At 34.8% G+C, this 18,994-nt stretch overlaps 1 protein-coding gene across 2 annotated transcripts in view; it reads right to left on the bottom strand.

Moving 5' to 3' along the window:
• LOC102800448 (dnaJ homolog subfamily C member 7-like) overlaps positions 1-18,994 on the bottom strand; it is a 45,787-nt gene that overhangs the window by 13,362 nt on the left and 13,431 nt on the right. The window contains exons 4-14 of one of the 2 annotated variants that reach the window (XM_085491397.1): positions 18,453-18,577; positions 16,776-16,889; positions 15,287-15,361; positions 12,534-12,652; positions 11,220-11,373; positions 10,290-10,454; positions 9,967-10,058; positions 9,145-9,218; positions 7,734-7,880; positions 7,252-7,368; positions 4,882-7,103 (exon numbers count right to left, since the gene is read on the bottom strand). In XM_085491397.1, coding sequence (XP_085347523.1) covers positions 7,036-7,103; positions 7,252-7,368; positions 7,734-7,880; positions 9,145-9,218; positions 9,967-10,058; positions 10,290-10,454; positions 11,220-11,373; positions 12,534-12,652; positions 15,287-15,361; positions 16,776-16,889; positions 18,453-18,577 — 1,250 coding nt within the window. In that variant the 3' untranslated portion in view covers positions 4,882-7,035. Of the gene's footprint in view, positions 1-4,881; positions 7,104-7,251; positions 7,369-7,733; positions 7,881-9,144; positions 9,219-9,966; positions 10,059-10,289; positions 10,455-11,219; positions 11,374-12,533; positions 12,653-15,286; positions 15,362-16,775; positions 16,890-18,452; positions 18,578-18,994 lie in introns of those variants that run through there. The other variant, XM_085491398.1, reaches the window with a different exon arrangement.

Here is an 18,994-nt window from a genome sequence, read left to right as displayed (position 1 = left end):
AAGACAGCCCACACACATGCTATAAGGAGTAAAATCTTGGTATCACCAATGACAGGGCTGTAAATGAGTCAGCATCAAACCAGAAACACAGAATGTAAATGCATGGACCTGTTTATCCCTCATTATTTATGTGGACCATGTTGAAAAGATCTCAAACCATTATGAGGCCAATGAAAAACAAATTTGGTGTTTCCAGTATTAGGGTAAAAAATAGGCAGGGATTTTATTATTTTAGATTTATTTTTCCCCCAAAATGTTTGGTCTACATCAAATACAATCATTTTAAACAATTGTTCTTTTACATGCTGATAATAATATCAACTTGTGTTCATTTTAGAAAAAGGTAACTCATTTCCATAAAAATAAAATTTGGCCTTATTAACAAATGACAACACATGTCATTGTTTAAGGTTGAGATTAGTGGCATGAACTGTTGATCGATGGCACCATTTCAAGAATGGCAGCTGGTGACCGCAAAACTTTCACTGATGTACATGTGTATGTAGACATGAGCACAAGGAATTGGCCCCTATCAGTTTCTGCCTAATAAATAACAGTTATGTACATTCCTGCTGTGGCCATTTATCTACAACAGCAACATCACAAGCATGATAAGAGCATTTTTGATGTACATATTGCAGCTCTGTTTCTTGCATGTGACAAAAATACGCCTAAATCACAAGAAAATTGTAGTGTGCCAAACAATGGTCATGAAAAAGTAAGAATGAGTACAGCCAGCCATGCCAATGTGGTAAATGAAATAAAATGCGTAGAGTGGACGTCACGATTTTTGCGTATCAATTTTTCTCCGCTTTTTTCAACAAATAGTTCATATTTTTCTCCTGGGAAAACGTCGTCAATCTTATTTTATTAACCTGAACTTTGCCTTGACAGCGCAAATTATAACCAAATAAGCGTCTTTGGTTGATTTCTGGCACCCAAAATTGATTCTCGTCTCAGTCCTAATTATGCGTTTAGGAATGACCTGGTGATCCAAACTTGACCTCGCATGAAAATACTGCCGCCTACGGCGGGTCCCGGGATCATTGCATCTAGCCTGGTGACATAGGCTGAAAAAATCATATATTGTTAATGATGGAGTACTTTTTGTTCTAAATTATTTAAACAAATCTGGGTTTTAAAAAGTGTCAAGAAATGGAATTGTTCTAAAAATAGCTATTTTCAAAAAATATTAGAACACGTTTCTCAAAAGGCACAACTGTAACACACAATAATGCTATTTCATTGTACCATGGGACATTAGATTCATGATTGTACATAATAAACTAATGAACATTGTCATGCGATTTATGACCAATTTTGTCAAAAATTATGACTAGGCTTCTACCTTGCAAGGGATTGTCCGCGCATAAAAACGACGAAAGAAGTCGAAGTTTATTAGCGGTTGTGTAACCTCCAACGTGCAAGTTTGGTTTCCCCATGATTTAAGGGAAACTCTTTATTTAGTTTCAAACCATATTCAAGATGGCTACCCTCATATAGTACATATATCGGTTTGCATTTATATTATTATATGTATACCAAATTTTGACAAATTTAGTAATGAAAATAAATTCATATCATTACTACGTGATGAGAAAATGTCAGTTCCTTTAGCGCAATATTTAAAAAACTGTTTTAATACAAGACAGCAGCACCTACATAAACCACGGTTACTAAAAAAGAGTAACCGTGCATAAACTAAGCCAGTAACACATTCCTTGTATACAAATATATCTTTTTTTTTGTTCCTTTTTATGTAGTTATTTTTCTTTTACTAATATCTGATTTGTAACCCTTTTCATCCCCTCCGGGGGATGTTGTGTGTTAATAAATAAATATTATCACTTGTACGCCAACTGAACTGCGTACAACAACATGGCTGACGAGAATATAGTGTAGTATATTTTAGTATAGAATATATGTTTTTCTGGATTCCATGACAAGCAATGAAACAGAAGAGTGTTGAACCACCATTGCAGTGTAAAGTACATGAATACATACTGTCGAGCAACCATATCAGTGTAAAGAATGTGCTAAGCGTTTTGTCTGGAAAAACAATCTGATAGCAAACATGAAAATGCACACAAAGGAGCAGCCATACCAGTGTAAAATGTGACAATCAGTTCATCAGAATGGAAACCCTGAAGCAACATAAAAGAGTGCACACCGGTGAGCAGCCATACCAGTGTATAGAATGTGGCAAGTGTTTTAACCGGACAAGCAGCCTGAAAACACACATGAGATTGCACACCGGTGAGCAGCCATACCAGTGTAATGAATGTGACAAGTGTTTCACCCAGAAAAGCAGTCTAAAAAGACATATGATCGTGCATACCGGTGAACAGTCATACCAGTGTAAGGAATGTGACAAGTGTTTTACCCGGACAAGCAACCTGAAAACACACATGAGATTGCACACCGGTGAGCAGCCATACCAGTGTAATGAATGTGACAAGTGTTTTGCCTGGAAAAGCAGTCTAAAAGCACATATGATATTGCATACCAGTGTAACGAATTTGACAAGTGTTTTGCCTGGAAAAGCAGTCTAAAAGCACATATGATATTGCATACCAGTGAGCAGCCATACCAGTGTAAGGAATGTGACAAGTGTTTTACCCGGACAAGCAACCTGAAAACACACATGAGATTGCACACCGGTGAGCAGCCATACCAGTGTAATGAATGTGACAAGTGTTTTGCCTGGAAAAGCAGTCTAAAAGCACATATGATATTGCATACCAGTGTAACGAATTTGACAAGTGTTTTGCCTGGAAAAGCAGTCTAAAAGCACATATGATATTGCATACCAGTGAGCAGCCATACCAGTGTAAGGAATGTGGTAAGTGTTTTTCCTGGAGCAACCTGCAAGTACACATGAGAGTGCATACCGGTGAGCAGCCATACCAGTGTAAAGAATGTGATGTATGTTTTGCCTGGAAAAGCAACCTGGAAGCACACATGAGAGTGCATACCGATGACAGACATTTTACCTGGGCCGACAACAATAAAACACACAATTTATTGAATAGTATTGGGCAACGTTATAGTATTAAAAAATTGAAAGAAACTGGAGTCGATGGACAAGTAGAGGTATTCCGTGTAATATTCACGTAGAGCAGTCACGATATAATGTGATGCAATGAACACCTTGTTGTATCTTGTTAGCATAGCTGTCACTGAAAGATTACCAAGTACTGCTATTCATGCAAGGAATTTGCCATAGACTTGCTATAAAATACTTCTTAAAAAGCTATTATTTGATGTTCAATTCTATTGGTAGACATGTCAGATTTGTTGTGTATATTTAGTTGATATTAATAATATTCTTCTCTTGTTATTGAAAATGTCTTTTTTGTTAAAACAATTGGTGATCCCCTCAGCTAGAATTGCCCTTAAAATCAATTTTGTGTACGCGTATGTCTTCACAAATTAATTCTTATGTGATTTTTTTAGCTGGGTCAATTTCGCTCAAACTTGGTAAGCAATACTTTTTTTTTTTTTTTTTTTTAAGCAATACTTAGCAGATAGGTTTTACCATCACTTTAGTTAGGTGGTAAAGGCCAAAAGACTGATTTTTGAATAGATTTGCACTAAGTGTATCTCATCCTACAATGAGTGTGGGCACAAAATTAGTATTTGTTTTTTTTTTGATATTGAGAGATCATCGGTGCTGATATTGTTACTTTATTAACTTAAACCCAATGCAACTTTGAATGAACTATACATGCTGCATTCAATCAAAGAATCTAGAAAATACAAAACAGTGTCAAATTGCAAGAATATAATTGCACTAGTAATTATGTGAAGTGACTTCTGAAGACTGAATGCTCTTTGTGAACTTTGTATAAATGGCCCATGTTTTAGTTATAAACATTAGCTTCACATTCATGTCCTACCCATGATGCTTTGCATTTTTCTTTCCATCATGGTGTGCAGTTTTTAATGTCTTTGCTGACACTGATAGTAGTCATTTGTGAAACTTTCAATATATATAATTCAAACTTTGAAATTTTATCAGCCAATTTAGTTTCTTGTATTTCCTGCATGTATATTTTTCTTAGTGAGATAATATAATGCATTGTGGTGCATTTTCTTCTTGTGGTTTGCTGTGTTTTAGACAAATTTTAACATTTTATTTTTCGAATCTGGCTGACCGACGGCTATTTTGTTTTAATGAATGCAGTTCTTGTGCCATATCTCTGACTTGCTTTGACTGATTATGTTCAAATTTTATCATTCATTATAGATCATGTCATAAATGTACAGATATAATGCTTTGACTATCTGATTCAATGGCCGAATGGTGGCCTTTTTGTGCTAAAAAAATATCAAAAATCAGATCTTGGTTATTTATGGATGGATTTTGTTCAAACTTGGTACTTACATAAGACATAATGGGTCCTTGATGCACGTCATTTTGTTTTTCAGATAAGATTCAAAATGGCCAACTGGCGGCCATTTTGTTTTAATGAATGTGGTTCTAGTGCCATATCTGACATGCTTTGCCTGATTATATTCAAATTTTATATATTCGTTATATATATGTATTCAAAATGGCTGCTTTTGAATGCTGTTCCAGAGCAATATCTCTCAATATGGACAAGTACTTGTTTGATGATCAGCTACAAATGTCAATCATTTTAATGTTAAAAAAATCATATTCCTGACATGGTTATATTCTATATTACTATAAAGAAAACTATACATCTTAAATTTGATAACTAATGGGGACTGTTCCATACATGGCTTGTATTTTTCAAATCTGATTCAAATTGGCTATATCTCTCAAGTTTGATAACTAGCGGCTTGTAAATTTTGACTTGTTAGACGCAATATCTGAGCTTTTGCCAGTCAAGAAAAGAAGATTGCAAGTCTATGTTACTTGTTTAATTCTCGTATTTAATGCACAAAAATATGCAGCATTTAAAGATGTATTGAAAATAACTACGAAGTACTGTACTCCTAAAGCAATTGCATTCAACACCTGTATTTTGTACTCAAATTGTTTTAACTATTTTTACGATACAGCATTCAGAGATGCCAACATTGTCAATCAAGTATGTCAAGTCTTACATAAAATACATTGTAAAAATCATCCTAACAGTATCTGTTTCTATTAAAGAATATAAAATTTCACCTTTCTTAAAAGCTGTGCCTCACAGTTACACATGTATGAAATGAAATTTGCAACACCAACAGAAAAAAGTGCCTACGTAGTAAAATGTATTGCACGGCTTTGCAAACTTAAAGCAAATGATGCAGACCCAGATACAATACATACATCTGACTGAGAGCATCTACCTAGCTGTTTTTTAAGCAGAGGGTGGAAGGTGCAACTCCTCTTACGGCTGACCTGTAATATTAAAAACGTCTCTGACCAATATTCAATACAATCAGATTTCTGTAACAGAATACATAATCTGCCACAATTTCCTTTTCATTCAGAAAATGAAAGACAGTGTGACTGGTATATACTCAATTTGACAATTGGGTGGTTGAATTTCATGGGGAACATGTTTTGTCATTTTTTTTAATCTAAAGATCAAATCACTTTAAAACTTTTTGGGCTTTTATAGTCTGTTTTAAATTATCTTATTCAACAAATTGGAAAACTAAACCAAAAAACAATTCAGTGTTTTACACTAATGTCATATGTGATAGAACATTCGTAACACTGAAACTAAAGACACTAAAATGTATTACAGTCAAAGTTAAATTATCTAATCAACTGAGATTCCATGGAATATAGTTTATAAAATTTTGAGCTGGTGACTTATGAAGTTAATGAGATATTACTAGCACTGTATCTAGGCATTAGTAAAGTGGTATATAGTGGGTGGAACAAAGCACAGATTATAGGCTGTATGTAGGCATTAGTAAGTGGTATATAGTGAATGGAACAAAGCACAAATTATAGGCTGCATGTATTTAAACAATGAGATATTACTAGCACTGTATCTAGGCATTAGTAAAGTGGTATATAGTAAGTGGACTATGGCACAGATTATAGGCTGCATGTATTCAAACAATGAGATATTACTAGCACTGTATCTAGGCATTAGTAAAGTGGTATATAGTAAGTGGACTATGGCACAGATTATAGGCTGCATGTATTCAAACAATGAGATATTACTAGCACTGTATCTAGGCATCAGTAAGTGGTATATAGTGAGCGAGATTATATTAAATCCCAACAATTTCAAATTAATAGTACTTTCATATTAATCCTTGTCTGCTGTTTGTCAAAGAAATCTTACACGGAAAAAAATATCCTGATGTCACAGATTATATGTTGTCCATCTCTTGTATGATTTCCAACTATTTGATGAGCATTTTGTAAATTTAAAGATGCATACAATACACAATCAACATGTTCACATCTAAACTGGTATAGCAAAATATCCGCTTTAAATTGCTTAATCCTGCTGACCATTTTCCAGTACCTTGTAAGTACAAATCAGCTAAGTTTGAACTGTATACATTAGGTAAAATATGATGCTTATATACAACATTTAACAATGGAAAAATACACTTAAGTTTAAAAGAAAATTAAATTACAAAAAATATTCATTGCTGTAACCACAATTATTGTACATCTAGCACCAAAAACAATACAATTTGTTGTTCCATCAAAAAACTTTATTCAGCACTTGTTCAAATTTTCCCCTATACGATGGAAACCCATGTCCCTGACATTGACATGTTCCATGTTATTACTCGACATTCAAATAGTGTGCAATGGAAATGTTCACACTGTGCATAACATTTTTTTTTACAATTCATGCTATAATCTCAATAAATTACTACAAGCAGAAAAAAGATGGATAAAAATAAATGACTGAATACAATGCAGCTAATATCAACCAATCAAAAAGTTCAAGTTTAATCCTGAAATACAAACTGTCCATGTTAATACAAGGTCCATAGCACCAAGAGCCAAATGATTTTTTCAGACTGTTTCCCAAACTTTCTTGCATTTTTCTCCAAGACATTTTGACCCTTAAATCAGACCAACATCATCACCAAAGCTCATCAAAGCTCTGAGGATATGGTAGTTACCTGGAGAAAACTGGCCTTTCGAAAAATGTTTGTTGCTTTGACTGTAAACCATAATACAGGAATGACTATCTTTATTGACAAGGTATCATATTTATTATTAATAGACAAGTTTTAATTTTAAATTAAACAATAGAATCAGAAAAGCACCAACAATGTGTATGATTTACACATATATATAGCATTACTCACCACCATCATATCGACTTCGTTTTTTAGCATCTGACAAGACACCATAAGCTTCACCAATTTCTTTGAATTTGATTTCATTTTGTTTCCTTTCTTCATCAGACGCGTTTGCATGTCGATCTGTAATCGCAATGTACCACATATAAATTGATTATAAGGATGAAGAAAATTTATTAGAAATATAGGGTAACTGTAATATACAATTCAAATCAAAATGGCCTCTACCTTGATTACAGATCATACTGTAAACAGTTTCATTTCCAAGGCTAGAAATTACCATGATTTGACGATTTTAATAATAATCATGTTCAATCAAAAAAAAAAAATCCCTCTGGCGTGACGAGCAAATGATACGTTCACAGCTACAACATTTTGTGATTTTCATTGACATGTGGAATTTGTATAATTTAGTCTAACAGTAGATCACCATGTACAACATGGTTAGTCAATCATGTGAATAACTGTTGGGAAAAACATCATCATACCGGGATGGTGTTTGAGAGCTCTCTTCTTGTATGCTTTCTTTATTGCATCCTTCGATGCATTTTTCTCAACTCCCAATATCTTGTAATAATTTTTCCTTTTACTCTTGTTTAATTCTAGTTTAGCCTTTTCAAGGAGTCGTCTGTTCTCTGCAAAAAAATATATGGATGTGTTTTTAAACTTAAATGTACAAGAGTAATGAATCAACAAACAAATAAACAATTTGATAGGTTACACAAGTTCATATTATTCAGCTGAAGTGGTGATTAAGAGCCACATATCATGAAAAAACTCTTGGTATGTAAAAACATTGCACTGCACCATTGGAAAACAGAGCCAGGGAAGAAATTTGTATCTCACAAAAAGAACAAACTTGCATTAAGTATTGTAGAACACAAACATGTTGATCTTTTCAATATTGAACAAGCCATGCATGGCACAGTCCCCGTTAGTTATCAAATTTAAGATATATAGTTATGGTTATAGTAATATAGCTGGAATATAACCATGTCAGGAATATGATTTTTTAACATTAAAATGATTGACATTTGTATCTGATCATCAAACAAGTACTTGTCCATATTGAGGGATATTGCTCTGGAACAGCATTCAACATCAGCCATTTTAAATACATGTATATATATATAACATGATGTATAACTAATATATAAAATTTGAATATAATCAGTCAAAGCATTTAAGAGATATGGCTCTAGAAGCCCAATCATTAAAACAAAATGGCTACCAGACAGCCATTCGAATCCGATCTGAAAATAAATGATGTGCATCAGGAACCTGTAACGTCTAACATATGTACCAAGTTTGAACGAAATCCATATAAAAATGCTTGATATTTGATGATTTTTTAGCACAAAAATGGCCACCATTTGGCCATTTTGAATAGGATCGTCAAACCAATATATCTGTCTATGACATGATGTATAATGAATATTTAAAATTTGAACATAATCAGTGAAAGCAAATCAGAGATATGGCACGAAAACCACATTCATTAAAACAAAATGGTCGCCAGTCGGCCATTTTGAATCTTATCTAAAAAACAAAATTATTTGCATCAAGGTCCCATAATGTCTAATGTATATACCATGTTTGAACAAAATCCATCTGTTAACAGCTGAGAAATGCTTGTTTTTGATGATTTTTAGCACAAAAATGGCCGCCATTCGGCCATCTTGAATCAGATCGTGAAACAAATTGACGTGCACATGTATACTATCATGTATGATGTATGTGTGAAGTTTGATTGTGATTGGTTCAGGCATTTCTAAGATACAGGTCCGGACGCACGCACGGACGCACGGAGGTCAAAACATAAGTCCCCGTTTTCTGACTGCGTCCGAACGGGGACTAAATATGACTCAATTGATATAGAGATTCAGATAACTATCATACCTCTATTTTTGTCCATTTGGTAGACTTTTTCATAGTCTCTCACAGCTTCTTCATATTTCTCTGAATCTGTGTAACTATAAAATATACAACAGTTGTTACACACCACATTAGTTTATAAATAAATATGGAATTTTCACGGATAACTTATTTGCTCTATTTTCGCATCACTAACACAAGAACATATGATAGCCAAGTCGAGCAACGCACACCCGTAAAACTTTTTCCTTTTGAAAATTGCCAGCTCAATTTGATAGGATGTATTAAAGCAATTGAGTTGGTAGTTTTCAAGAAGAAGTCAAAATAAAATTGTTGATGGACAAAGGATGGACGATCACCTATATGAACACCTCAACTCTGTAATCTACGATGACAGCAGAGCCTAACATTATATCCATTGCACACAGGATCATTGAAATACAATTCAGCTATTCCAAACTCTCTAAAGATCATGTCTGTAATACTGTAAAATGACTAATTTTCACTGGGTTTAAATTTCGCTGATTTAGCTTTTCAGGCATATTCAGTATGTTTTAAATTCACGACTTTATCATTTAGATAATGTGTTCTGTGCTATATTTTACATATTCACTGGGTTTAAATTTGGCTCATTTTTCAGTCAGCAAAATTAGCAAAATTAAAACCCAGTGAATAATTAACCCTTTTACAGTAATACATTTCCAAGTTAACCTACTAATCTCAAAGTTAGTCTAAGAGTATTAGTATGAAGTATTAATACACCTTGTGAATCGCAGACAGAAAGCCACCAAATTATACTGATTATGGAACCTGCATAAAAATATGAGCATAACAAATCTAACTTACCACTTCGCCCTTCTGAGGTATGCTTTAACATATTTATCATCAAGTTCTATCGCTTTAGTACAATCTTCAATGGCTTCCTCTACTTTATTGAGCTGAAATACAGGTGGGTATTTAGTATAGAAATGAATACCATAAAAGTACTGCCACACAAATTACGTAATTAATTACGCAAATTAGGTAATTACTATGCATAGATTTCTATTATATTGTCATTGGGTCTGGGCATTATTTTAATCAACAATTTTCATGGATGTCTGATCTAAAATAGTTGGTAATTCACATCACCATACTTGCTACTGTTATAATACAGGAATACAACCTACCTTACAACAGACAGTTGCTCTATTATAAAAAACTTTGGCGTTAATAAATACATTATTTGGGTCAATTTCTAAAGCTTCTGTATAAATTGTATAGGCTTCTTTATATTTTTTTTCATTAAATACTGCATTGCCTTCTTCCTTTTTGCTCATCAATACTTTACATTTCTGAAATTAGAGAATAATTGTTGACATAGCTGCTTTTGTACATGCAATAACATACCTACCCACTGGTAAATGGACTTGAACATAAAGGCCACCTGTTTGATGTAACCAGAGACCACCTTTATATAGCCCACCTACCCACTGGTAAATGGACTTGAACATAAAGACAACCTGTTTGATGCAACCAGGGACCACCTTTATATAGCCCACCTACCCACTGGTAAATGGACTTGAACATAAAGGCAACCTGTTTGATGTAACCAGAGACCACCTTTATATAGCCCACCTACCCACTGGTAAATGGACTTGAACATAAAGGCAACCTGTTTTATGTAACCAGGGACCACCTTTATATAGCCCACCTACCCACTGGTAAATGGACTTGAACATAAAGGCAACCTGTTTGATGTAACCAGAGACCACCTTTATATAGCCCACCTACCCACTGGTAAATGGACTTTAACATAAAGGCAACCTGTTTGATGTAACCAGAGACCACCTTTATATGGCCCACCTACCCACTGGTCAATTACTAGGCAAGGTTCCCCTAGTTTAATTATGCTATTTTATATCTTGTACTGCATCACTATTTTTGTTTGGGCTCGATATTTATGACCCCTAAACATACTTTCTTGAGATATTGATGACATCATACTTCAATTGATGCCAAGCTAAGCTGCTTGCATTTTAGGGAAATTTAATCGATAACAAATTTCCCTCTCCCTGGAGTACCAGGATGCATGACTTTTGGGGTCATGCATAACTTACATTGAATGCTGTTTTAGATTGACTGTGATCTGGTGAGAGTCGAAGAACTTGTTCAAAATGCTGAAGTGCTTTGTCTACATTATCTTCATAGTATAAACATAGGCCTCTGATATAAATAGCGTCGACATTCATGCTGTCAAACTGTAATACATCACTGAAAAAAAAATTATAATTAGTTTATTATTAGTTTATAAGAAATACACTAGCCAGTGAGACACACCATAAATAGAACATGTCAAACTGTGTCACCTTTCACATAATATAAACCCTTTTCATAAGCCGAGGGACCTCAGTATCCTTTGGGAGAGGCCTTTCAGGTGAACTTAGAAATTTCTTAATTTTTTTTTAACCCATTATTGTGTCCAATTAGAATGTTGTCAGCTTAGTTAAAATCTATGGTAAATTATTGTTTTTACAGAAATTTTGAAAAAATTATTTCACAATTGATAGACTGTCAACAGTTCTTGGGTCTAATAAAGAGTCACTTATTTTCAAACGCCATAGAAGTTTTAACGAAATGCCGAAGGCATTTCAAGCGAGGGCCGTAAGGCCCAAGAGACTGTTATAGCCTGCAAGACTCGCCTTGACATTAATTATGCATGCAGAGAATGACGAAGACAAATTTGAATATGGGCGGTACTATTGACCTCTCTGGGTCATTCACTCACAATCAACGGTGAAACTACTATGACAATGGAAGTTGGGTTGTCAATAAATTCGCCAACGGTGTCCCAATAGAAAGGGCGCAATTTCGTATGTCAGTGATTTTCCAGTGCCTGTCACGTAGTAACGAACAAGTTTTTCCCATATAAGAAACCTTCCACGGCACTTTGCTGAATTTCACGTATTGTTAAAGCTCGCAAAATGTTATCAGGACAAGACATTTCTGCCATACAGACGACAGAGGAGTTTTTGTGGTCAAGTTTCTACTTCCTGTTTATTGGTGACCCTTTTTGCTCATGATTGGTTGATCGGTGTATGACGTAGTTTGAGTCACAAGTCTCTGGGCAATTTCCACGTAATTCCACATGAGGGCGTTACATGCTATAACAGTCTCTCGAGCCTTATGGCCCGAGCATGACATGCCCGAGAACTGTTGACAGTCTAAACTGCAGATTACTCTATTTACTGTATTAGGAGCATTAACAACAGACTGCCTTTACTGTATACCTGCTCATTAAATATCATTTAGTTTGGCTGTAGTGAATCTTCTGACATTTACATAAGCAAGTACAGAATGGATACAAACATAGAACTTTTACATTTATCCGACATTGCTTCAAAATAACACTGTACACTCAAACTAATACTTACTTTGCTATCTCTTGTGCTTCAGGATAGCGCTTCAACTCCACTAGGACTGCTGCTTTAAGTGTTTTAAATTTTGAACATGCAGGTGCGTGATCAATAGCTCTTTCCATGCAGAATAAAACCTGTATGAAAATGAAAATAAGTCATATCAATCGTGTTGTTTTTCCTGTGATCCCCCCCCCCTCACTCCTTGTACTAAGGCAGATGCTTTTACCAGAATAAAGCCAAAATTATATCCTAGATAAATTCTGCTACATTGAGAGAATTTTTCTCCGAGTTAAAGGTGGGCACGTCAATGTGTGAGATTGTTGTTCTCATTTTATAACTGTTAAACTGTCAGTCACTGTGATGTGTTGTGTTTGATATGGGTCCCTTGATATATATATACAACAGGTATAAAATACATTGTTTACACAAAACTTGAATGTGCTGCATGTGATAACTAACACTCAGCAAATTACATAATGTTCTTGATTATGTTTGCAATACGTAAACATAAAGTGACATTTAAAGTGACACTTCGCACAGAAGCAGGCCCACGCAAAAATAAATGTTCACATAGCAAAAATAACTACTTTTGACTGAACTAAGAATAATAGTCAAGAATACTGTTTTGATGATATTGATGAGACTGTAACAAAGTAGTGCAGTAGGGATCCATATCATGTGATACCAAACTCTGATCAAGCTTAGAATACATGAATCATTTGCAGTTTCTGTATGAAGTGTGATTTATATATGTGTCACACTGAATGCAAGCTGTATTAATGCATAAACTGATTATCACTCAATGGTTTTAAATTTCATTATTTGACCTTTCAAACATATTTAGCGTGATTTAATATTCTCAGTAGGGCTTGAACTTTGGTATTATTAACTTAGACTTGATTGAAGGAACAAATTAACCATTAGGCAAAACAGTTTTGAACATGCAGTTTTAAACTTAAACCATCTTAAATCAAATCTAAAGCATTATGTGAAATACTAGTATAGCCTGAATTTGTGCTCATTGTGTAATTTCATTAATTTCTGCATGACTGAAAGTTTTAAATACCCATTTAATTGTTCAATTTTGATTTATTAAAGGATGTAGTGTACCAATGTGCATAGATTTCTTAGGATTTACCTCAGTTTTAAACAAGTCATTGAAAATGACACAGTCCCCGTTAAGTTCTCTTTGTGCTCGTCATATTAAAGCGAAGGGGTTGTCACGAGCGTGTCCATGAAACTTGAGTTCCAAGTGGCGTATACAACAGATTGTTTATTTACATCAAAACATGTGTTCCGTGTAGTAGTAATATGGTCAAAAATAAAAACAGCCGTTATTCGGCCATCTTTGATCTGATTATGAAACACACTGATATGTATGATGTATGTCCCAAATACGAATGAAAATGGTACATAAATTGTGGAAATATAGTAGTAAGGCCAACAAGTCAGATGGCTGTCAATCGGCCATCCTTTGAAACAAATTGTCATGGACATGCATCCTAACATGTATAAAGTACATGTATGTGCCAAATTTGAATGAAAACTGACAGATACGTCCAAGATACCGCATAAAAAAACAAAAACAAGATGCCTGCCAGTCGACCATCTTTGATCCAATTGCGAAATAAATCGTCATGGACATGTATCCTAACATGTATAATCTATGTACCAAGTTTGAATTAAAACTGACAAAGCATGTCCAAAATACAACATTTTCAAAAAACAAGATGGCTGCCAGTCGGCCATTTTGAATCGAATCGCTAAACCACTGCATTTGCATATGTCCCACATAAGGTACTAGGCACATGCAAAGAATGAACGGAATCGGTTCACAGGATTCTGAAATATGACGTTGGATAGACTAACGCACGGACAGACGGACGGACGGTCGGGGACATGTATCCTAACATGTACTAAATTTGAATGAAAACTGACAAAGCATGTCCAAAATACAACATTTTCAAAAAACAAGATGGCTGCCAGTCGGCCATCTTTGATCCAATTGTGAAATAAATCATCATGGACATGTATCCTAACATGTATAATCTATGTACCAAGTTTGAATGAAAACTGACAAAGCATGTCCAAAATACAACATTTTCAAAAAACAAGATGGCTGCCAGTCGGCCATTTTGAATCGAATCACTAAACCACTGCATGTGCATATGTCCCGCATAAGGTACTAGGCACATGCAAAGAATGAACGGAATCGGTCCACAGGATTCTGAAATATGACGTTGGATAGACGGACACACGGACAGACTCAGGAACTCACGGACGGTCAGGGACATGTATCCTAACATGTATGATCTATGTACTAAATTTGAATGAAAACTGACAAAGCATGTCCAAAATACAACATTTTCAAAAAGCAAGATGGCTGCCAGTTGGCCATTTTGAATCGAATTGCTAAACCACTGCATGTGCATATGTCCCACATAAAGTACTAGGCACATGCAAAGAATGAACGGAATCGGTCCAAGGGATTCTGAGATATGACTCCGGACGGACGCACGGATGCACAGACACACAGACGGACGGACGCACGGAGACCGAATTATAAGTCCCCGTTTTCGGACTTCGTCCGAACGAGGACTAATAATGAGGGGGAATTCTCAAATATTTCCCTCGAAATCATAATGTTAAATATTTCACATATACGAAGCCAAAGCTTCTGCAAACATACAGTAGATGTCTGGTACAAATGTTAGTTGCATATACATAAATCAAACATTCCACATTCACAGCACAAATAATAATATTACCTGTCCATAATTAGATTTATTATAGTTCTTCACAGCCATATCATAGTAGTGTTTGATTGCTTTGGCTGCTTGCATCTATGAAAATAACCAAACAGAAAATTTGTAATTTTCATTGAGAGATATGTACCAACATACCGTACTTCCCCAAGTATAAGCCTAGGGGCCTGAACATATAAAATCAGGAAAATTAGGGGGTGGGCTTATATTCGAGGACCACCTTAGAAAAGATAATTTTTGGGGGGTTTAAAAATTACATTTTTCATTCACAGCGTCGGTCTCAGAGAAATATTACGTTTTTTTGATTTCCACAACACTTTTTACAATAAAGAAACAAACTTGTTCATAAAAATACACACATTTTATTACAATACGATTTACATACCATCTGAATTTACGGTGCTAAAATGGACAAGGCCTGTGGGAAAACAGTCGAAGGCAAGATCGTTATCATTATCTTTGTTGTGGAATGTTTTCGATACGGTTATTCGGAGAAGTAAAACGATGTTCAATTACCCGGTTTCACGACTTGACAATCACATTTTTGGAGTTTCTAAAACTACTACTCAAAAGAAATGTGGATTACTTCAGTATTGCAACATTGCCGGCCTGAAATTAATGCGAGTTTTCTCGTAAAAGCAGGAACCAAACTACCGCACCACTCACGGTTTTTACTCTATGAAGTACACTTTTTACATGCATATTTTAATAAATGTCGTCGATGCCCAGTAAAAACACCATGGGCTTATACTCGGGGATGCCCTCAACTTGTTAAATGTCTAAATACATAGGGGTGGGCTTATACTCGGGGAGGGGCTTTTGCTCGGGGAAGTACGGTAATATTAAAGAAAAAGCCCGGGCAAACAAAATAATGCTCCCAGATGAAAGAGCTCCACAAATTGTCATCATTCATAGATTAAACTTTTCATCAATCAATTTTCTAGTGGCTATGTCGTCACTTTACCCATAACCCTTTACTGGAATCAGGATGGTGAATGACATAATAGTGATGAAAGGTTGAATATCCGGAGAATAAAAAGTGATACAAAAAACGTTTTCCTACATTTGTTGAGCTCTTTCATTTGGAAGCATTATGTTTGTCTGAATTTTGCAATCCGTAATGCATTGTGCAAAACCAAATTCCCTCAAGTTTTTTTGAAACAGCAAGATCCTTAATTAATGTTTTAGATTGCTTGTACATTTTTTTAAAAATTTGTCATTAAACATTTTCTCCTTCTTCAAATTCTGCAGGCAGTCCAGTGTACTGTGCAGCATTATTCACAACAATTACTGTTTTAGATGAATACAGTACATTTCAAGACTAGCTTATAAAGTAACTGATGAATCTAATCCAGCCACAGGGCTTGAGAAATGCGAGGGTGTTCATTTTGAAAACACCTTGTCTCATTGAAACTATGAAGTAAACATTTAAGGGGGCACTAAAGCAGTCAGGTATGTCATCATATCTGCTGTGAATTTGCACACTACGTACCTCAGTTGTAGCATTTTGGTTTTCTGGATCTAATGATAAGACTATTTCTAATGACCTAATGGCAGGATCTGCATTTCCCAGTGCTATATTACACTTGGCTTCTCTTAAATGTCCCTGTATGTAACAAATTAAATTTTATGTTAGCAAATCATCGACTTTGCACTACAACAGTTTCTGTGCACTTTCAAAAAAACACAAATTAATTCTACTAGTAATACAGTATTTGTTAGATTATGATATCAGGTTCCATAGCACCAAGAGCCAACTTTTTTTACAGACCTTTTCCCAAACTTTCTTGCATTTTGACCCTTAATTCAGGCCAACATCATCACCAAAGTTCTGACAATATAGCAGTTCCCTGGAGAAAACGAGCCTTTCTAAAATGAATTAATAACTGAAAAAAATTTAAAGACTTTTCAAAGATTTTTTTATTTTTCCTGTAATTTAAAGACAACTCAAATACTTTTCAGACCTCAAAAAATCCAAGACTTTCGAAGGATTTTCCCAACGCTATGGACCCTGGATATCACTTATTCATAGAGCTTGTTGATGTGAGAGACATTATGAACCAAGGGTAGTAACAATATCAGCTCATGACATCACAACTAGCACCCAGCTCTATGAATAAGTGTTATTATACATCTGTCACAGTAACGCCATAAGTTACAGCGTGCCGTAATTTTGTGGTATTTTACAGGGTATTTTCATCCTACCATATTAGGAAATGCGATTTTCAAATATGGAATGATTACGCGCGTAAGCGTCCTCTAATAATAAAAACAAATATGGCTGCCACCAGGGTTTGACCACACTTCATAAAAAGAAATTCGCTGATTCAGTTCTAAAATATTTAGATTCCGACATTCCCATGATGTATAATAACAAGGTTATTACGAAAATACCTCAAAGTATGCACTGTACTGTCTTCGTGCATACTTTGAGGTATCTTCGTAATAACCTTATAGTATCAAATGATAACATTTTTATCACACAATCATCTAGATTGTCAAATGATAGAGAAATCATGTTTTACAGAGCTATGCTCATGAATCATGTTAATTTATGTATGGCATCCAAGAGCATTAGTTGTGCATTTGCAGTCATAGACACAGATAGTTTTAGAAATCAACAGAGATGTAAACCACCTTAGTGATTTTTTTTTTCAAAATAATACCTTAGTCAGCATTATTATGGATATTGTCATTACACTATCTGAGTAAGCCTTCAGCAAAAATAAAATCCAAGTGATAATTAAGTATTTTACAGTAGTTGGTTAACATAGGTTTCAGTTTAAAGTGTTTGATTAATACATGTTTAATTAAGCAGGGTTTTCCAGAGTTTGAAAAATTAAATGGTGCGCACTGGAGCAGGTGAGGTGGGTGTGGCATTTAACTTTTGAAATTACATTTTACAGGGTTTATTTTAAATTTGTCACAAAAATTGAGTTTTCACATTTGTTTGGGACGAAGCAATATAAAGTTTGGTTCATAAGGAACTGTACCAAAAAATTCAAGTAAAATCAAATCTACACAATAGAAGATCTGCAGTTAACAGTTTGTGTGATGGTCTATATTGTAATCAATTCATTGTCTGAGACCAGGGCATGCATAGAATACTAAATACCAACATCATAATAACAACAAACACAAAAATTGAGATTGCCCGGAAGCCTTGCACCTTAACAAAATTACTGTCAAGTTGAACAGACTTTCTTGCATCAGCTAACCCATCTGAGAATTTTTTTAGCATAATATACACAGCTGCTCTGTTGCCATAGTAACTTGCACAGTTTGGGCATGCATCTGAAATAAAGGAAACAGTACAAAAAGTTATTACATAAAGATTACACTTTATGAATCATGTTGTGTTGAATGCAAAAGCAAACAGAAAATGTGAGTATTATTATACATCTGTCACCGTAACGCCATAGGTTACAGCGTGCTGTAATTTTGCAGTATTTTACGGGGTATTTTTATCCTACCATATAAGGAAATGCAAATTCCAAATATGGAATGATTACGCATAAGCATCCTCTAATAACAAGCCATGCATGGCACAGTCCCCGATAGTTATCAAATTTAAGATATATAGTTATGGTTATAGTAATACAGCTGAACTATAACCATTTCAGGAATATGATTTTTTTAACATTAAAATGATTGACATTTGTATCTGATCGTCAAACAAGTACTTGTCCATATTGAGAGATATTGCTCTGG

This window comes from Saccoglossus kowalevskii, chromosome 16 (genome assembly GCF_978046115.1).
Source record: "Saccoglossus kowalevskii chromosome 16, keSacKowa6.1, whole genome shotgun sequence".
In the NCBI taxonomy this organism is placed as follows: domain Eukaryota; kingdom Metazoa; phylum Hemichordata; class Enteropneusta; family Harrimaniidae; genus Saccoglossus; species Saccoglossus kowalevskii.
This window is presented reverse-complemented; position numbering and strand designations above follow the sequence as displayed.